Below are 21,869 nucleotides of genomic sequence, written 5' to 3'. Positions count from 1 at the left end.
TCAAAGAAGAGTCATTCCTAGCTTTTACAGTACCAGAAGGTGCCATGCAAGCTTTCAAAGGAGGGAAGCAACCAATAGTCCTACCTAGCTACGATACCTAAGAGCACTATGACGAGCATGGCATTACAGCCATGACAGCCCAGGGGTGCAGTAATGGCACACATACCTTGGTGGTAACCAACAACTCTTTAACTGGACTTAACACCCACTCAACAAGAAGAAAATCACGCCTGATGCTAGAAATCCAGCCAGCTAACCAGGGCTAGCAAAGTGATAGGCCTTGGAGGAACCTGCCACCACCACTTTACTAAACAGTCATAATCCCTAACTACGGACTAAATATATGCCCTTAGACCTATAGATAAATGTGGTCCTCACCCACCACCAAGGAAATTTCTCTCTACAACAGACAGACAATTATAGAAAACTACAGCCAGTCAAAATGCAGAGTTGTAGAGCCCAGACACATCTACAAAACAACCCCTACCCAGAGGTGGAGCTCAGAGGTCATTGCAGAAGAGGGGTGTAATGATTGTAAGAGCCAGAGGATCAGAGGGGTTGCTGTGAAAGTGTGTGTTCTAGTAATGTCAGAAGGTGCACACAGCAAGTCTCACTGTCTAAACATGAGCCAAACACGGGCAACAACATTAGATATGCTAACATGGACTGGGCAAGTCCAGGAGGTCTCAACTCTACACAAAGAATAGCTAAGAAATGTGGAGAGTGGGAGAAACAGTCTTCCCCAGGGAGGAGCACACTGATTGGTTATCTAATACCAAATGGTCATCTCTGAGCACACACACACACACACACACACACACACACACACACACACACACACACACAACTAACATGCAAAGCTGGCAGGCTGAGGTTAGGTATTTAGGAACGTAAATGTATATAGATATACATTATGTATATTATCTAACAATATATTATGTAACAACAGTTAAAGAAAACAAGAGCAAGGAGGTATATCTGGGAGGGTTTGGAGGGGGAATATAAAGAAAAATGATGTAATTATATTATAATCTTAAAAATCAAAATAATTAAAATGTCTAAAAATTGAAAAAAAAAGAGTTCCTTAAGTCAAGGAAGTATCTGTCAGGAGGAGAGAGTACACTAGAAACTCAGAGTGATACGTCCTTTCACAGACACCTTGGAGGCCAGAGCTACGGCCATGGGGACAGAGGGTGGGAGGGGCCCAATGCTCAGGAAAGGCCTGTCATGCCACGGTAAAGACTGGGGTGACATTAGGAAGGGATTCCTTCAGTTTGACTTGCGACTGATAGTCTCAGTCCCCAGCCCTTGGAAGGTATGGGTGGTAGGCTAATTGTAAGCTCTGGGCCAGCCCATTCTCTACAGTGAGCTCCAGGGCAGTCAGATCTACTTAGCTAGATCCCATCTCAAAATAACAATAAAGCATCCTTCAGGCTACATGATAGGAGACTGGAGAACAAAGGAGACGATGGAGAGAGCCTTCAGGAACATTATAAGGATGAGCAATGATGGAGGTTTGTATGAGGACTGGGCTGTAGGGGGAGAGATGGACAGTGATGCTGTTCTTAAAGGTTTTACTAGGTAGGAAGGAGGCAAGCTCTTTAGCTGAGAGTGTTAACAGGAACTTGAGGAAGTCTTTAATGTTTTTTACTCTCTCTCTCTCTCTCTCTCTCTCTCTCTCTCTCTCTCTCTGTGTGTGTGTGTGTGTGTGTGTGTGTGTGTGTGTGTGTGTAGCAGGGAAAAGAGGGGCAGAGGACACAAGGGCTATAGCAGTGTATAGAGTGTAGGTTCCAAGGATCAAAGTTAGGTCACCACACTTGCATGGCCACCCCTTTTACCCAACGAGCCATCTTGCTAGTTCCCAAGGGAGGTGGGTTTTTTTTTTTTTGGTTTATTTGTTTGTTTGTTTGTTTTTTACTGTGAAGAGGAACATCCAAGACTCAGCACAGGAATGTAGAAGGAATAAAGAAAAACAGATTTCTGGGGGAAGTTTGAGGACCATGTTGGAAGGGAAGCTATAAAGAATGATCACATCCCCCAATTCCATTTTAAAACAGAGAAGCCTTTTCCAATGGGAGCCAAAAGACACACTGTCGGCGCAAATAAATTAGACGGCATGTGGAAGCCATCTGTGGAGGCCATCGGAGACCACTCATAATAACTTCTGACTGAGGAGCTGTGACATGAAGCATTGAGTACCATCAACAAACATCACCGAGGCCCTGGGAAACTTCTGCGCCTCTGCCAGCTGCAGGAGAGTGGTGGCAAGAAGAGAAATGTAATACAGACCAACAATGATGCTCAGTTAGTAAGGACCCTTGCCACACAGACTGACAACCTGAATTTGGTCCCTGAGACCAATGTGGTTGAAGAAAATGTTGTCCTCTGACCTCCATACTCACGTACTGGCAGGTGCCCCCCTACTCTCTCTCTCTCTCTCTCTCTCTCTCTCTCTCTCTCTCTCTCTCTCTCTCTCTCTCTCTTACTCACACACACACACACACACACACACACACATCCTAGACATACAAACAAGTAAATGCAAAAAATTATATAAAAAAAGAAAGCGTCTTATTCGACCCATAAGACTTTTTAAAAAATGAAATATGACAGGAAAGTAGGGTTTCTTTACTTTTGTTTTCATTATCAATAGGAGCCAGATCTGGTGTCTTAGAGATCATGTGCAATGCATGCAAAGTGTAGGGCAGGCCCTGGGACATCCCATCATGTGCAACTGCATCTTGGCTGTTCTCCTTTGCAAAATGCGCAACATTAATTAAAGCACGAATAGGTTTTGTTTTAAAAATTTGCTGCCAAATGTATACATTTTCATTTACAAGATATTGGTTGTCCAGCCCCAGTGCCTTTGGTAGATGCCCTCCAACATCCTGTTCTCCAAATCAAATTTCATAAAACGTTAGGCAGCAGAATGTTGTTACTCCTAGAGGTGCAGCTTTGAGGACTGAAACAGGATGCAGAATCAAGAAAGGCAGGATGATGTGTAGGCAAGTGGGTGCGTGCCCAGGAGGCTGAGGCTGAGGCTGAGGCTGAGGCTGAGGCTGAGGCTGGAGGGTCACGTGTGTCCAGTTTGAGACAAACCTAGGTAACACATGAGATCCAGAGTTTTAAACAATGTAAGAGTACAGAGCCCTCCGAGGCAAAGGTCCCTAAAACGAGCATAGCTCTTTCTGTGTGACTTACAAAGATTTTGTTCTCCTCCGACTCGGCTCTGCCCTCCTTGCCTCTCCACTGTCACTCAGGCCCGGTCGCTGTCCATTCTTCTCTCTGATTGACTTTGTGCCTCTTGTGGAAACCTAGAGTACTGCTTCCAATTTTCATCTTACTTGACGTTTTATATACTTTATGTCCTCCCGACCATGGAAACTCGATGGAATTCAACGCACGATTACAACCGGTCTCATAAGTGAGCGAGACCGATTTTTGTGAATGCCTTAGGACTTCCAAGAGCATCTCAGAAATGGCAGCATCAACGGACAATGCTGTCTCTGCTTGGGCTCACTTGCCAGACCTTCCTCTTCTCTATTCACACCTAGACCCTGGATGATCTCAACCAAGTTTCAGAACCTCAAACATCATCTGTAAACTGTGATCTGATCCTGCTCAGTGTTCACACTTAGATGTCTGGCAGCTCACACTTAGCAGCTCACACTTAGCATGTCAAAGTGGGGAGCTTCCTTCCGTTCCCCCTCAGACTTCTGCTTCTCAGCAAATGGGTCTTTTACTCTTCCAGGTCACACACTATAAGTACCCTTATATTTTCCCTCCTCCCCTCCCTCTCTCTCCTTCCCCTTTCCCTTCTGTCTTTGTCTCTCTCTCTGTGTCTCTCTCTGGTTCCCTGTATGTCATATGTGGGTCCGTTGGTCTGTCCATCTGTTTCTAGGCTGGTTCTCTGCAGTTCATTCCTGCTGGTCCCCACTTCCTTCTGTTCACCTGTTCCCCTGTTTAGTCTTTTCTTAGCATGTATCTTAAAAATATATTATATCATGCCGGACAGTGGTGGCGCACGCCTTTAATCCCAGCACTTGGGAGGCAGAGGCAGGCAGATTTCTGAGTTCGAAGCCAGCCTGGTCTACAAAGTGAGTTCCAGGACATCCAGGGCTACACAGAGAAACCTTGTCTCGAAAAAACCATATATTTATATATATATATATATATATATATATATATATATATATATAAAATCAATCATCTGTTTAAAATCCCTAATAACTACCAATGCCACTCAGGGTAAAAACTAAGTAAATCAGATGGACTGGGTGGTACAAATTGAGACTTTTTTTTTTAGTATAAGGAAATGCTAAACATAATTATGTGACTTTAATCTGGGGATGTCCATCCCCACCCCTGTGGCTGTCATCACTTCTCAGTTCTCACTCACTCTTCTGCATCTTCATCTCTCTACTTCAGCATCAGATGCTTCCATCTTCTGAAAGTACCAGGCCGATTGGCCCAGGGTCCTTGCCTTTCCCTACACAAGCCTGCTTTCCTTTGGAACCTTCTTCTACAGTCTTCATGAGGTTTTTCCTGGGGGCCACAGCTAAGCATCCACCCCACTTTCTGCACCTCCTTTTCCCTTTCCCTGCTTGCTCTTCACACTTGTCCAAGTTGCACAGGGATTAAAAATCAAAATCATGTGACATGGTGGTGAACACTAATCCCAGCACTTGAGAGGCAGAGGCAGGCATATCTCTGAGTTCAAGGCCAGCCTAGTCTACAGAGTGAGTTCCAGGACGGCCAGGGCTACACAGAGAAATCCTGTCTCAAGCAAAACAAAACAAGACAAAACAAACCATCAAACAAACAAACAAACAAACCAAACCAAACCAAAACAACAACAACAAACATTTTTCTCTGCAAATTGGAGTTCCCCTCCCCAAATATATATATATATATATATAAAAAGAATGGACCACAAATATTTTTGAAAGATCACTACATAGTAAATGTGTAACACCCAACACAGTCAAATGTAAAATATAACTTTATAAGTTACTTTCGTATAATTCTGTTTCAGTTCAACAAAAATATCTTAAGACATTTACTTCTTATAGAAATCTGTGTTGGTGGGAGCCTTGGGGACTGATAGCCACTGATTGAATACAATGATACAAAGAACAAAGGCTCTCAATTAACAAACACTGTGGGAAAGAGACAGGAGGCATGTGACAATAGGGAAAGAGTCCCCTCCGTTCCCACACACCTCCTACCACAGGTCAGAGCAGTCACCTACACAATCTTACAGAGCTCCCAATACCTAATACCCTTAATCCCTATTCTGGTTTTGAGGGTTCTCTGTTTCTTCAAACCGCCTCATGTGCTTGAATACCACCTGACTTCTATCCAGTATGTGCTTGTCATAGGTTCTTCATCATTAAGCCTTAATATCTCAGTGACTCATGACAATATTTTGACATTTTGCAATCTGGTTTCTCACGGTTTCCAGACTATTTTGACCAAATGTTGGTGGAGTTAGATCATCAAATAGAACAAATACAAAGCAAGCAAATGTGAACCTGACTTTTTAAAAGAGCCAGCCAGGTCATTATTAAATTGTTGGAGGAGGAATCCATTCTAGTGTCTGGCCAGCTGGGAGACAGCTCTGCTCAGCAGGAAAAGTGCTTGCACCAGGATGAAGACTTGAGTTCAGATCCCGAGTGCCTGCTTAAACATGCACGTAGTAGAAGCTAAGGCTGCAGTATGTGTGCCTGGAGAGATGGGCAGATGCCTGGAGCTAGCTGGCTGGCAAGTCTAGCTTAGAAGGTGAGCTTTCCGTTAAGTGAGAGACCCTATCTCAAAAAATAAGCTGAGAGTCTTAGATTAAGATGCCTGACATAAACCTCTGGCCTGGGCACACACACATGCATACATGAATACACACACACACACACACACACACACACAATCTATTCAATCAATCATGCATTTACTGACTAGACATCTATATCTGGGTTCCCTTTTTCTTTAGCTTCTTTAAATAATTTTAACCAATCATTCCTGTGTGAGTTTTGTATAAACTAAAGGCACATTTTTTTTGAAAAGGTGCTATTATACATTTTTAGTTATAACACCTAAGGAAAGGAATATATTAGGCTGTCTATAATCAAATTGCTGTGTGTAACTATACATATATATGGCTTCCTACAATTACAGCTAAGGGTGAACATCAAGGTGATAGACACGTTAATACATTATATAACTAACTTAGGAAAACTTGAGTAGTTACTAGCTAGGTAGAAGGCACTCCTGTCCTCTCAAAAATCAAACCAATCAAAAAGCACGCCCAATGATACCAGAGAACTATAAACTCCTTCCTATATAGCTTCTTTCAAAGCAGTGGTTCTCAGCCAGTGGGTCTCAACACCTTTGTAGGTCAAAGGACCCTTTCACAGATGTCACCTAAAACCATCGGAAAACAGGGATATTTATATTATGATTCATAACGGTAGCAAAATTACAGTTATGAAAATAATCTTCTGGTTGGGGTCACTCCAGCATGAGGAACTGTATTAAAGGGTCACAGCATTAGGAAGGTTGAGAACCACTGTTTTAACTCTCCAGGGGTAATATTAAGTGTTCACTTGTTATAAGTATCTTTTCAATATAAGGAAACACTCCCTCTTAACCCAAAGTCTAAAATGCAAACTCTCTCAAAGTATTCACCAGTCCGGAAGTTCTCTACAATCCTTAACAATCACATAGTAGTCTAGATTTAGTTTTGTCTAATGAATTCTTCTTCAACGTTTTCTCCATTTACTTACAGTGTGGTGGTACATGCCACAGCAGATATGTGGGAGGCAAGGGACAATTAGCAAGAGTCAGTTCTCTCCTTCCGTCATGTGTCCTATGGCTCAGCACAAGTGTCCTCAGGTACTGAGCCGGCTTGACAACCTTCTTTTCGACTTTGAAGTTATATTAGAACTTAATCGTATCGATGATTTCAAAGTAAGTTCATGATCTCAGCTCTCATATTAGCTGGCTCATCATTTATTTGACCCTGGGTTACCCTGACTCACCAAGCCTCCATTTCTATGTCTTCGAAATGCACTTCGTGTTGACACCTGATCAATGGAGTTCTTTTGTTCCGTTTTATTGAGACAGAGACGCTACATAGCCCTGGCTACCCTAGAATCCACGATGCATACCAAATTGGCCTTGGACTCAATAGAAATCCTCCTGTGTTTGCCTCCCCGTACTAGGATTAAAAGTGTGCATCATTACATCCAACTTTAACAGGGTTCTTGCAAGAAAATGGGATGCAGTATGCTTACCAGGTTTTTTCCCATGGGAAGACCACATAGATATTAGCTCACCATTGTGACTTAATCTCTGCTACTGTTGCTGAGGCTGGCATGAACAGATGTCCCTAACTGAGCAAAACAGCAGTTAGCTAAAAAGTGCTGTATTGGTTTGTTTTATCCTTCAAGTGAAGAAAGTCCCAACTATAGTTCAACACATAAGTGTAAATAGATGCAAAAACTCAATTGTCTTCCCACTTTTCTGCCTTAGAGGCTTTTATCACTGTGTATTAGCATCCAAAATTTTCTTTTTTTTTTATTACGTATTTTCCTCAATTACATTTCCAATGCTATCCCAAAAGTCCCCCATACCCTTCCCCCCACTTCCCTACCCACCCATTCCCATTTTTTTGGCCCTGGCGTTCCCCTGTACTGAGGTATATAAAGTTTGTGTGTCCAATGGGCCTCTCTTTCCAGTGATGGCCAACTAGGCCATCTTTTGATACATATGCAGCTAGAGTCAAGAGCTCCGGGGTACTGGTTAGTTCATATTGTTGTTCCACCTATAGGGTTGCAGATCCCTTTAGCTCCTTGGGTACTTTCTCTAGCTCTGCATCCAAACTTTTCAATATCCTGAAGCAACAACTAAATGTTTGGACCTCAAATGGCGTGCCATCTATATTCGGGGGAACTAATCCTATACCGACCAAGGTTACTGAGGTCCATAAGTGACCTTCCACCTACTAGGCTGTAGGGTGACAGAAGAAAGGAAAATCTGCGGCTCCCAAGTCTTTCACGTTACCCAACTTGTCTCAGCTGTGTTTTAGCTTAGTGTGCAGAGTGGAAACCGAAGCCAGGAAGACATGGCCCAGTGGGGTAATTGTTGGAAAGCCATTTAAACTCTCCAGCCTTCAAATGACTCATGAATGGTACTCTTTCCTCCTCGGTGACATTAAAGTTCCTTTTCAAATACTCTCATCCTAGTGGCGTGCTTGTTGATTGATTGGGGGACGGGGAGTGAATATTGACCCTTCTGTGTCATTTCGAGGAACATCCGACTTAATTTTACTTTTATCTGGAAGTTAGGGGAAATGTGACCTGGGGGGCAGGCAGATAAGTGGCTTACTCAGTGGCGTGTTTGCTGGGGAAGCATGAGAATCGGCGTTCAGTCCCCTCCCTCCTTTCATTCTAGCTACATATTTATTGAGCATCTACACGGCCAAAGCTGTGTCCTCAGTGCCAAAGAAATGGCCATAAATAAGACTGACAAAATCCCTATACTAGTTAGTGTCATTGTCTATGCAGGGACTACTCAGAGATCAGGGGCATCCTCCTGCTCCTGCCTTCTCTTACTGCTGCCTAAGACTTTACTCTTCTCTCCTTGAATGTGGTATATTCATTATGCTCTGAAGAAGAAGAAAATAAAAGAACCTACTATGTGATTCAGTTGGTTCTGCACCTGTTTTGTGTAGAATTCTTTTATTAACTAGTCAATGGAACAGGGAGTGAGCAAGGGTTATTTCCAGAGAGATGGATAAACTCTACACCATTGCTTATGGTTCACATGATCAAACGTCCACTTCCAGGAAGCCTGGATGACTGGGGGACCCAGAATGATTTGCTATCCTCTCCTCCCTTCCCTACATTTTCTGTTTCCAGGGGTGATGTGAGGGGCCCTCTTTTCATCCTGAAAGAGCCTAATTAACCCATCATCTTCACCTCCAAGGTTGTTATTATCTACTGCTCTGTCAAATTGACTAAGCCCCCTGGTTGACAGAGAATCTTGAAATCAAACCACCTGAGCCCCAGGCTTGGCTGTGCCTCCCACTGGGGCTTTGGCAACACTAGTCCCTCCATTGCGGGATTTCCCACTTAGTGCGCTGTGGAGCTCTGTGGTCCTGGCAGACCATAATTGGAGCGGTGCAAAAAGAAGGCCCATGGCCAGACAGGCTGAATTGGATGCCATGTCTCTTCTCCCTCGCTTGTGTACAGGGCAAAGGATAGTATCTGTGCTTACAGATGCTTGGCTTTGTTCAACCCAGTGGTACTGTTTGATTTCACTCATCAAAATGTCATGCGCTGGAAACAGAGCTCATGTGTTGATAGCATTTGGTGGTGGGGACTTTAATCAGTAACTGGAGTTCCATCAGGGTGATGAGCTAGGATTTTATAAGTATAGAGAGACACAAGCTAGTAAAGTTGTTTTGTCAAAGCACGGGAGGCCCTTTACTTCCTTAGGATGCTGAGCAGATGTTGCTATCATGAGTTGGACTTCGCAGCCTTCAGAACTATAAACCAAATGCATGCCTATTCCTGCAAACTGCAAAATCCAGCAACAGTTGCTTATTGTTGTAAATATGGCTCTAGGGGGCGCCAACCTGGAGGAATTCTCTCCTCACCATGAGACACAAGCCTGCTAAAATGGCAGCCTCAACTGAAATGCCTTTACAAAGTGGATTGAAAAGCTTATCTTGTCCATTGAAATAACTGATAAAAACTGCAGCCTCTGCTTGAAATTTGATATAAGCATTGATGACGATGATTACCCATGAATGTGTGCGTGTGCACAGTTGTGTTTAGATACACGTGTAAAGTGTGAGCGCCTACGTACAAGCTTAGGTATTGTTCCTCGGGAAATATTCACCTGTGTCTGTCTGTCTGTCTCTCTAATGGAATCCCATGGACCTGGAGCTCACCACCTAGGCTAGGCTGCCTGGTCAGCAAGCCTCTGGATCTACCTAACTCTGCCTTCCAAGGGCAGGGATTACAAGTACGAAGCACCACGCCCAGCATTTCTTTGTTCACGTGGGTTCTAGGATGAAAACCAGGTCCTTGTGCCTGGAAGGCAAGCCCTTGATAGACTGAGCTATCCAGCAGTTCAGTGGAGCTCGGGTATCTGTTAGTCATCTCTGAATAGGTGTGGAGTCACTGAACTTATCCAGTGTAAGAGTGTTAGTGAGCAGGCCCCTGCTGTCTGCTTTCCCACACTGATTTTGCTTCTTTACAGATACTCGTGGTCCAGTAGCACTGAGATGTAGGGAGCCACTGTGAGCCTGTGCATCAATAACCAAGTCAGTCTGAGAGTTCAGACCATTTGCTTGTTTTTCACACAGAGTGTTCCCTGCACGAGAAAACAATGAGTCTAACTTATCTTTCTCTTTCCTCTCCTAAGATCTTTTCAAAATGTCCATCGCGACAGGGTACTAGAAGGCTTACAGTATTAAGTGAGCTTTAAGAATTATCAAGGAGAACGGAAACAGAGGCAAGGCACGTCCTTCTTGGCTCTGGTTCTGGTAGCACTGTTCTGGGGTGTTCTGGGGCTGAAGGCATAGAAACAAGCATTGAGGACTCCATGTGTCAGAGGGACTCGAGAGAAGGGACTCCCACTCTAAACCTCGCATCATGCCCCAGGCAAGCAGATCCTCTACCTACCCAAAGTCAGAACCAGGCGCGCTGAGAACAGCACTTGACATGCAGGAGGGACTCAATAAATGTCTGTTAAGTGCTGGCATCTGGGAAACTTATGAGGCGCTATGTAAGTGCAAGCAGGCTTATCTCTGTGTGTAGCCTTGTGTCATGAGCATTGGACATATGCCCAACACCTAGCTCCCATTTCTCAACCAGGGTAGTGTTGACATCTTGGGCTAGATAATTCTGTTAGGGAAGGAGCGGGGAATGCTGTCCTGCTCATTGTCTAGGACTTAGCTCTGTCCCTGGTTTCCACCCACTAGATCCCAATGCCATTCAGTATTTCTCATAGGGCAAAAATGTTTCCAGACATCAGTAAATATCCTGATGTCAGGGGATTACATAAAGTAACTCCTGGCTGCTGGTCACTTATCTAATCTTTACACTCATGGTAGCTATCTGCACCAGAAACCTGATACTACCTCTCTCTCTCTCTCTCTCTCTCTCTCTCTCTCTCTCTCTCTCTCTCTCTCTCTCTCTCTCTCTCTCTTTCTCTCTCTCTGACATTTCCTTCTTTCTTTATTTTTTTATTTTTTGGTTTTTTGAGACAGGGTTTCTTTTTATAGCCCTGGCTGTCCTGGAACTCACTTTGTAGACCAGGCTGGCCTCAAACTCAGAAATACGCCTGCCTCTGCCTCCCCAGTGCTGGGATTAAAGGTGTGTGCCACCATGCCCGGCCCATTCTTTATTTTTTAATTTAATTTTATGTGTATGAGTGTTTTGCCTGCATGTATGTCTGTGCACCATGCATTTTCCTGATGTCCACAAAAGCCAGAAGACGGTATTGCATCCCTGTGTACTAGAGTTACAGATGGTTGTGAGCCAACAAGTGAATGCTGGGGATCGAACCCGGGACCTCTGGAAGGGCAGCCAGTACTGAGCCATCTCTCCAGCCCTCTTTGTTTCTGAATCAGTATTATCTAGTTATTGAAAGCATTCAAGTCTCTTAGTCTGCTTTCATCTAGTCCTTTATGTTCATATATCTACAGAGAATCTGCCTGACCACCTCTATGAAAGCTAAAAAGAATAGGGCAGTGGTGGCACAAGCCTTTAATCCCAGCACTTGGGAAACAGAGGCAGGCAGATTTCTAAGTTCAAGGCCAGCCTGGTCTACAGAGTGAGTTCCAGGACAACCAGGACTACACAGAGAAACCCTGTCTCGAAAAACAAAACAAAACAAAACACAACACACAAAACAAACAAACAAACAAAAAGCTAAAGACCTGTGAGGTAGAAACTTCTAGTTTCATTGGGAAGTTAGTTATGTCAAATGTGGTTTTGCTGGGCACACAGGTGAAAGGATGTCTTGCTAAAGCAAATACGAGATAGACTGTTTTTCTGAAGCAGACACAGGTGAAAGGATGTTTGGCTATAGCAAACACTTGGTGAAATATAACCCCACAGACAGTGGGAGAAGGGCACTGAGCCTTGGCTTGGTTTGCTCGGCCTGCCCGCTGTTCTTCACTAGAGTCACACATGCATTGGTTCACCTTACATAGCTTATCGAGATCAACTTGTGGCAACATTGCCATTGAGAGAAACTCGCCCAAGAACTTCTGTGGGGTTCCTGCAGCAGCTTGGTGCTTCAGTGGCCTTGCCTCAGGCCAGTTGGCAAGCCTGGCAGTTTCTTCAGGATTGAACTACAGCTGCTGGTTCGTGCCTGGTGTCTGCCTATCAAGGGGACTGGCCTGCAGCTGCTGAGTTGTATTTGGTGTTTGCTACAGGACTGGACTGCTGAGAAAGAATATCGAGCTCACCCCCAATGAACTATTGCTAACAGGTCCACTGCCCCCACATCCTAATAACTTTTCTCTCCCACTACCTCTGCTGGGTGGTGGGCTAGAGGAGAGGTTGAACTCTTGTTAAAAGTAGGTTGCAAAAAAATGTATGCCTACAGACCTATTCCCCACCCTCGGGGGAAGGAAAATATGAAACCAGGAAAAATATAGAGGAATTGGATTTGAAGCTGGCAAAGCTGATTTACAGAATGAACATGGCCTCGCCTTGGGCCCAGGAAAAGAAAGATAGACCCAAGTCCCTAACTGGAATTCATGTGTATGTGAGCCTCAAAATATCTTTTGTGTTAAAAGGAACTATCTTCCTTTGCTTGCTACACATTCTTGGCATCTTAACACCAAATCTCTATGTTGTGTGTGTGTATTTGTGTGTGTGTGTGTATGTGTGTGTGTGTGTATGGTGGGCATTTTTCTCAATCACTTCTATACCTTATTTGTGTGCATGGATGCAATCCCTGTGTAACACCTGTGTGTTCATGTGTGTAATACATGTGTAGCATGTATGTGTGTGTGCAAGTGTAGAATGTGTGTGGCATATGTATGCATGTGTAGCATGTGTGTGTGTGTGTGCACATGTGTATATAAACATGCAGAGGCCAGAGGTTGACATCAAGTGTCTTTCACGAGGAGTCTCAGCCTTATCTTTTGAGATAGTACCTCTTCACTGAACCCGGAGCTGTTAACTGGCTAGATTAGCTAAGTGACCAGCAAGGCTTGGGATCCAGCCTTTTACACAGGTCCCAAGGATCTGAACGTAAATCCTTGTGTTTCTATCTCAGACACTTTACCTTGTTTTTTGAGCCAGGGTTTCTCACTGAACCTGTGGCTCGCTGGTTTGGTTAGAGTGGCTGGCCACCAAGTCCTGTGGATCTTCCTGCCTCTACCTCCCCAGTGCTGACGTTGCAAGCATGCACCCTCACACCCACTTTTTGTGTGTGTGGGAGCTCTAACCTACGGTTGTCAACTGCTTTCGAGGGTAGCACTTCACCAAGCAAGCATCTTCTTGGCCCTTGTCTCAGGGTCTTTGGATGAGCGTAGTTTTCTCCTTGGCTTTGTTGTTATTTACTACCTCTTTATGTTTTAGATATCAGGAAGATTCTGGTATGTGCTTCATGAGCAAGCTACTAGCTGGAGGGACCAGCAGCCTTTAAACATCCTGAGCAGAGTGATGGTTTGTATCTTTCTATAAACAAAAAACCCAAGAATCTTAGAGTTCTGACTGAAATCCAGCCAGTGGGCAATGTACTTGAGAACAACCACCCATCCATGTCTTAGAGTGAGGAATAATTTATGACAAAGCTCATGAAAAATTCTAATTTCATTCATGTTGCTACAAGTATAGCTTCATGCTTTAAAAAAAAAATGTGGGCTGGTAACATTTTTCTACCTCATTTTCCTTATGGTGCAGAGTTAAACACGTGCTCTTACCTCTCCTCCGGTGCACGGGAAAGGATTTGAGTATCTAGACGTGCAAATAGCTCCCTTCTTGACAACATCATCTTCCAGGCCAAAAGTAGCCGAGCAGTTTGTTGCAAAGTACTTGTAAGGCTTCCAGGTCTTCCCAAAGTCCTGGGACCGGTCCAGCACCATGGCTGCAGGCCTGGGAGACTTGAACACCATAATTAGGTGAGTGAAGTAGAATTCTGCTTCCAGGTCTAGCTGAATCTTTTCCCTGTGCACATCCTCTGCAGACTGCCACCATGTCCGGGGAAACCTGAAGGATGAGTCTGCCATGGCAGAGGGTGGGTGAGCCAGGTGAGAATGGGCAGCGTTGCATTTATCACACTTGGGCTGCCGGCAAGTGAGGTCAGCATTCTCACTGTAGAAGCAGAAGAGTTCGGTGGCGTTCTGGCCACACATTGTGTCTGCCCGGAGCTTTCTTCCCAAAGCCAAGTTTCCCATGCGAGGGTTGCATGCTTTCTCACAGCGGGAGTTCGCTCCGGCTACTCCATTCAAGCCTGAGGAGGGGAAAGTATATGTCACTCAAGACAAACCCACGGGAAATGGGGGTGCTCTTCTGCATAGCTGAAACATCTACAACAGTCAAGGTATCATCCAAAGACCCTGGGCCTTTCTATAATGAGAAGAATTTAGCAAACGGGACCATGAATGCTATCGTGCATTCAAATAGGTTCATATACACAAGTGTGTGTGTGCTCGATAGATGATAATGTGTTCACGAGTGCAAATGAATGTGTGAGTGTGCACATGGGTGTGTGCACGAGGAAGCCAGAATACCTTGGGTATTGTTCCTAAGGTTTCATCTACCTGGCTGCTTTTAGGTTTAGGTGTGTGTATGTGTGTATGTGTGTGTGTGTGTGTGTGTGTGTGTGTGTGTGTATCCAGTAAAAAGGTAGTTCTCTAGGAAAATCATAATCACAAAATGGTTTAAAAATATGCAATAGGGCTGGTGAGATGGCTCAGTGGGTAAGAGCACCCGACTGCTCTTCCGAAGGTTCGGAGTTCAAATCCCAGCAACCACATGGTGGCTCACAACCATCCATAACAAGATCTGACTCCCTCTTCTGGATTGTCTGAAGACAGCTACAGTGTACTTACATATAATAAATAAATGAATCTTTAAAAAAAATATGCAATAGGACTTCTTTTCAGGTGGCAAAGCTAGAAACCACTGGTTCTGAAATATGTGATATCCATGCCTAATATTAACTAAATATAGCTACGAGTGGGGGGGGGACCCAACTCTTCAAACTACCAAACGACAGGAAAGCTTATTGTACCTGCTTTTGGCCTCTTAAGTGCTTCTTCCTATGACAGACTGTGGTATAGAGTACTTATCTGTTTGCTTAGCTGGAGAACACTGCCAGTCTGGCACGCCAACGGCACCACTAACAACTGTCATGAACGAAACACCCTTTAAAGTAGCAAGCTCTGCCTTCCAAACCCCTAACCCACCTTAATGCTTCGAAAGCACTTAGAGTGACAAACAGCACCCACTCATTCGCGTTCTGACTACTTGTCATAATCCTTTAATTTGGGTTTGTCGTGTTAATTATGAATACCGTAAGCAAAGAATTGTCCATTTAAGAAAAATTAAAACACAGAGGAAAAGAAGGAAAAAGAAAACCCAAACCCCCCAATTCTGGCTAATTGGGTGTTTCTGTTTAAGAGACAGAACCTCTGAAGTGTTATCACAGGGGCACTGGATAAGGCCAAATGACAGCTTTGGCTGGGAAGGAGAGATTTCACACTCTGACAATCACCACCTCACACAGCCTTGCAGCCAAAATAAGAGGTTTCCTCGGGCATTATTTTTCTTTTCTTTTTTAATTCCACGTCAAATGAAAATGTGCAGCAAGCCGGGGCCTCTGTTTGCCATTGTTCTGATTAGCGGGCGCAGCAGCTGCCTGTGGCCAGAAACACACAAACACGGTCCTATGACTCACCTGTGAAGCGTTTCAGGGGGAAAGTCTCACACTGCCTGTACAAGTATCTTTGACTTGCAACATTCCCCCAGTGCTCTTTATTCCCAACCTCTTGATTGCTCCCGTGGTGGTGGTTGGGTTTTTTTGTTTGTTTGTTTGTTTGCTTGCTTGCTTGCTTGCTTGCTTGCTTGTTTTTGGCTTTTTGTTTTGTTTTGTTTGCCATAGCATGACTTGAAAAGGGAAAGGTTTATGAAAAGTAGGGGGAGTGTGGACTTGTAGTGCATCATACGAAGTGCGATCAGGAAGAATTCAAGAGAGATCTTTTAACCGTGAGCGGTTTGACAGATCCTTGGGGGTAAAAAAAAATAATGAATAATTTAAAAGTTTCCACCCACTAATAATTTTGATAAGAAGTAGTTATCAGTGCAAACACAGGCTGCACCCTGATAGAGGACGCAGCCTCTTAAGCCTGGACTTAGTTGCTGGCAGCTCTGGGGAAAAGAATGGAAGCAGACCAACTGAAGAGATGCCTGCCCCAGGGCTTGGAACCTTCCAGTCGGTTCCTCTAACCCACACGTCTCTTTCAGGAGCAAGTCAAGTCCGTCTGAGGGGTTTGGGGTGGGGGATGAAATCAGACCCTCACAATTTTTCCCCACTACCCCACTGTGCTGTACTTAACCTAGCTGAAAACCAGGTGGCCTGCGAGAAGGGAGGGGGAGAAGAGAAAGAGGAGGCTCCCGGGGACTCAGACACAGCAAGCCTGGAACCGGTGGCCTAAAGACAGTCCAAGAGAGACAGGACCGTAGCGGGAGGGGAGAGGGGCATCTGCCCGTTGCCCGTAACCCAGTTACTGAGCCAAGGAACAGACCCGCCTCCGACCTCCTGCAGAGCTTCGGCCAGGGTACCGATTCCCCAGGGGCAGTCAGCCAGCTCCGGGCAATCACCACCTGAGTGATCACCCCCCATGGTCCCAGTTCCGAGTTCTACAGCGTTGCAGCCAACGCCCCGGGAAGAGGGCGCTCACCCTCACCCCAGGTGGCCCTACCTGGCTCTCAAGTACACAGAATGAGATCCGGGAAGGTGGCGATCTCTCTAAGTGAGAGATCGGTCTCGGCCCACGCACGCCCAGGGTCTCTGGGCCACCCCTCCTCGTCACTCCTCAGGCCATGGAGAGCCCGGGGATGGCGAGCTGGGTCCTTTGTTCCCCCTCACCAAGTGCAGAGGCAGTTTTCCCCCCCAAGCCAAACCCAGAAAGAAACATTGATCTCTCTGTATCTTCTGCAGGGCGTACCCAGGATATCTGGTTATTCAAGGACATGTGTATCTCAGTTGCAGGAGAAAAAAAAAAAATCAATAGTGTTTGAAACTGCGGAGTCGCGGGCAAAGGAGACGGAACATGGCCACTGGCTTCATCCTCAATAGCCGAGCTCTGGGCTCCCGGTCCGGGATCCCCTATATCCCCCAGCCCCCGAGCTTGGGTGGAGGGGCAGGAGCAAGGGAAGAGGGGTGGGGGCCCGGCCGCGTCACCACCCACCTGCGGCCACCGCGGAGCAGCCCCAGAGCAGCAGCAGCCGTGCGCAGCTCCCCATGGCCGGGCAGCTGCGGGAGCGGGTGGGATGAAGCGGCAGTGGTCCTCGGGAGCACCGGGGGCTCTGTGGTTCTTCCTCCTCCCGGAGCGCCAGGCTCGCTCAGTGGGCACCGTGGGCACAGAGCCGCGGGCCGGGGCCGCGCCAGGCGGCGGGGTGACCGTCGCGCACCGGCCTGGCGGGGCCCGGGCAGCTCAGCAGCGGCGGGAGCCCCGGGATCATAGCCGGCCTGGCCGCTGCCGGCTGAGCGGCCCTGAGGGCGGGTGCGCCGCTCGCCCAGGGCTCGGCGCCCGCAGCCGACGCTGAACTTTGCGAGACCTTTCACTTCCCGGCCGCCGCCGCCTCCCGGCTGTCCTCCTCCGCTTTTCCCACCTTCTGTGGCCGCCGAGGCTCGGTCCCGTCCTTCTCCATGGGCAGTTCCATGGGATGCATTTTTATTGCACCGACACCGCGGCGCTCCGGTGCCAGCCCTCCTCCTCCCCTCGCACCTCCACCCCTTCCTCCCGCCCGCCCCCCGCGCTTGACAGCCGGGCGGTGCAGACGCGCGGGTCCGGTCATTGTCGCCGCCGCCGCCGCCCAGGGGGAGGGGGTGTCTGCAGCCCCCGCTGCGCGCATCTCCCTGCCTGACCTCGCGGGTGCCCTCCAGCACCCAAGGGCCTCGCCTGGGAAACAGTCTCCCACCTTCTCCAGGAACATTCCTGAGAGCAGTTGACTCCCTCCGGATCAGGTCAGGGCATGCCAAGGGGCTTAAAAACCCGCGAAACAGGCGAGCGACTACTTTCCAAAAAATCACCCAGCAAAACAAGCCTTCCCCCCTCCCCCAACACCACTCCACAGCACCCATTCTCTGCGAGTCCCACGGTCTGGGTTAGGACCACCCCAGACCCCCAATTCTGCCTAGGGTACTGCCAGTGAACGCGCACCAAGTGCCAAGGGTCCTTTAAGTCTCTGCTACCTTTTTGGGGGGTGCAGCCCAAAGGAGTCGAAGGTGTACCCGTTTGGTGTAAAAGATGTTCTCACACGGCCTGAAAGACCAGGATCCATGATCAGGGAATCAACTGTTTAAGAACATCTATGTCTGGAGCATCGACATAAGAATGCCTGGGTCCTAGGTGCATTCACACATTCTTCATAGTATGGTGAGCAGGGGAACCATAAAGTTATGAAATATCTTATGGGGAGCAATTTAGCAGCAACCACAAGCAGCTAATTGTAGCTCAGGGCTGGTGTTTATGAAAGGAGATTAAATAGCACTTCAGCCTGGGACTTCTGTAACTTCTCTGAAAATATAGTTCTGCTTACACATGCAAAGAAATTGGCAAACGTTGAGTCGAAGGCAATTCTGTATTGCAGCATTCAGTGTGTGTCTTTGAGTATTTTCCAGAAAGTTAACTGCTTTGCAGATACCATTCAGTTATTATAAATTGTCAGAAATACAGATGGGGCCAATTAGAGCTTTGGGGGCACACGTAGATATTATTTATAATGACCGAGCTGGAGACATATAGGTTTCTATCTCTCTAAAGGAACTGAGTTGAGGTTAGCATAATCCACTGGGAGGCGTTAAAATTATTATTTTGGCCAGTACTGGAAGTGGCAGGCGACATGAGAACCGTCACCAGCTTTCGAAAACAAACTCTGAGCTTTCAAATACTGGCCACGCTGGAGCCTCCGTTGGCTCTCACAGGTGATGCTTCTGATGCAGTTGCTAAAATGCTTCTCCCAACTGTTCTTTTTATTAAATGAACGACAGGGGATCGTAACAGGCTAAGGCTCCCAGCCTAAACACTAGCCTACAGGCCAAGAAAAAGGAAGAGAAAGACAGTATTTACTATTAATCTCTGAGACAATATATTAAGTTGAGGCAGGGCTAATCCATGCCTGATTATGAATTTCAGAAGCATTTGCTGGGTACTCCCCTGATCGCTTTGTAACTGGTTTGTCGCTCCTTTAATAAAGCAGCAAGATCCTTAAATGGCAGCTAGACACTTAGACTATGCAAGACACAATTATGTGGTTTTTTTCTTACATTGCTCGTTATTCTTAACTGAAAACACTTGTCAGACATGCAATAAATGTTTTGACAGTTATCTCAAAACTATTGTTATATGCTAAGAATAGAGACTGAGAAGAAAAGCGGCGAAATAAGAACGATTCCCAGGATTCTAGAGGAATGTGGGATCTCCACAGCAATACTTTAAGTGTGGACTAGCTCAAGAGAAACGGTAATGAGCATTCGAATAAATGTTGTCTGGGCGCAATGTGGTGGTTTCCGCCTGTAACCTTAGCCATTGGTAGAGGCAAGAAGCTCATGTTTTCAAGGCCAGCCTTGGCTACAAAGCAAGCATGAGGCTAGCTAGGTCTACATGAGATCCTGTCTTTTTTTTTTTTAAGTGCATATCTAGTATACGTTCTTACAAATTATATTTTCATTTTGAAGAAAGGACCCAAGAGAGTTGGCCAATGTGAGGAAAATGTGTTCCGGGGTGGGGACATTGCTCATTATGACTTCGTGTTATGAAAATGTCAAGAACTGACTCAGAACTTTCGAGGTGTCATGGATTACAGGGAGGGTTGGAGAAATTGCAGGATTTCAATAGCAGGTTTTCCAAAGCCACAAATCCACAAATTTAATGTAGAACATTCCTGACGACTTGGAAGGATGTTGACAGGACCGCTAATATATATCTACATCAGAAAGGCAAAAGGTCTATACACCAAAGACCTCATTCCCAAGCGCCTCTGGGCCATATTTAAGTTTCTCCTCCAATTTCAGTGTGACTGTGCAGGGTGCTTTTCTGGGGCTCAGTGTATGAGGAGAACAAGCCCAAGCGGAACAGGATCCTGCTCAGAAGAAGGGATAAACTGTGGCAGCCTAGAAGCAAGAGGATGGTGAAACAGCAGACGTAAAGACAAAAAACATTGGCAGCAGTATCCATCCTTCCAAAACAAAAATCTTCCAGCAGCCCAAGGCCTGTTAGCACAGAGACAAAGCACCACAAAGCTATGAAGAGATCTCTAAAAACCCAGCGCAAAGTCTAATGACCGAAAGATGTTCAGAACCAGATGGGACCCTGGGCCCCAACTCTCACCCTACCCGGAGCCCTTCATTCACCGTGAAAACTCTGCCCATTGGTCACACAGGTTTTCTTCTGAGCATCCCAATAAACAAAAGAATCAAAAGCATCGCTTCGATTTCAGCACTGGTTTTATTTAACTGTGGCACTTACTTTCTTTATAGACATTTGCAGCTATACAGAGTAAATACCAGTTCTTTCTTTTAATGTGTGTGTGTGTGTGTGTGTGTGTGTGTGTGTGTGTGTGTGTGTGTGCGCAAGAGTTGAGACAAGGTCTCATTAAATAGCCCAGGTTGGCCTGGCCTGAAACCTGCTATTGATGTAGCCCAGGCTGACCCCAAACTCAGTGTTTCTTGCCTTAGTCTTCTGAGTGCTGGGATGAAAGCACGGACCACCTGTTAGGTCTCTGAGACGTTGAACCCAGGTTTGATTGCTCTATTTAAGCACCTTCTCCAAGTGCTTTGAAAAACTCTTCTTCATCCCTTTTCAGATATACTCCAATTGCACAGTACACATATAAGTAAGTGTGATCAATTAGAATAAAATAAAATAAAACTTACAGTGTCCTTTGAGTCTAGGGCTTGTATTTACGTAGCCTAAGAACACACCTGCAGCTTTGTAACACTGGCTAACATAGCTTGGAGTCAGAATAAACTTTTTGTATGTATTGATTTCTTACAGGCTGTTAAGATTTAGTGCTTGAATACATATAGGAAACATTCAAACAGTATTAAGTTTAAAAAAGAAAAAAAAAGATCCTCAGGGTCACATTTCTAAATTAAAAAATAGTTGGGAGAGATAGCTCTGTCTAAAAAGTGCTAGCCTTCGAAGCAATGAGGACCTGGGCTTCACCCTCAGAACCCGTGTTTTACCAAGAAGATGCTGAGCGTTGAGACCGTGCTTAGCACTGAGGAGGTGGAGAGGGTGATCTGGGGTTCCTACTCTCTCTCTCTCTCTCTCTCTCTCTCTCTCTTTCACACACACACACACACACACAAAAGGTAAAAGATAAAAAAAGTCAGGATATTTAAAACAAGCTTATTATCCTAATAGAAAAATATATATCTGCTTCCTGAATAGGGCCAGTATACTTATGTGACACTTATTCTATATCACCAACAGAACGGGGGACTTTGGAAAGAGACTTATTATCATGGTATCTGATATTCTTTCTTCAAGGAACAAGAAACATCACCTCTTTTGCCCCTCTTGAATGAATGTGTGCATATTGCAACCCACAAAGAATTGTACAAAGAGATAGTGTCGGGGGGGGGGATATCATCACCAAACTTAGATCATA

At 45.7% G+C, this 21,869-nt stretch overlaps 1 protein-coding gene across 1 annotated transcript in view; it reads right to left on the bottom strand.

The window, feature by feature from the left end:
• The window catches only part of Ntn4 (netrin 4), a 104,924-nt gene extending 87,024 nt beyond the window's left edge, over positions 1 to 17,900 (bottom strand). The window contains exons 1-2 of the mRNA NM_021320.3: positions 17,441 to 17,900; positions 13,949 to 14,478 (exon numbers count right to left, since the gene is read on the bottom strand). Coding sequence (NP_067295.2) covers positions 13,949 to 14,478; positions 17,441 to 17,495 — 585 coding nt within the window. The 5' untranslated portion in view covers positions 17,496 to 17,900. The remainder of the gene's footprint in view (positions 1 to 13,948; positions 14,479 to 17,440) is intronic.
• Between the last annotated feature and the right edge of the window lie 3,969 nt (positions 17,901 to 21,869).

The sequence above is a fragment of the Mus musculus genome, chromosome 10, assembly GCF_000001635.26.
Source record: "Mus musculus strain C57BL/6J chromosome 10, GRCm38.p6 C57BL/6J".
In the NCBI taxonomy this organism is placed as follows: domain Eukaryota; kingdom Metazoa; phylum Chordata; class Mammalia; order Rodentia; family Muridae; genus Mus; species Mus musculus.
Note: the sequence above shows the minus strand (reverse complement) of the source record. Positions and strands in the feature narration are given on the sequence as shown.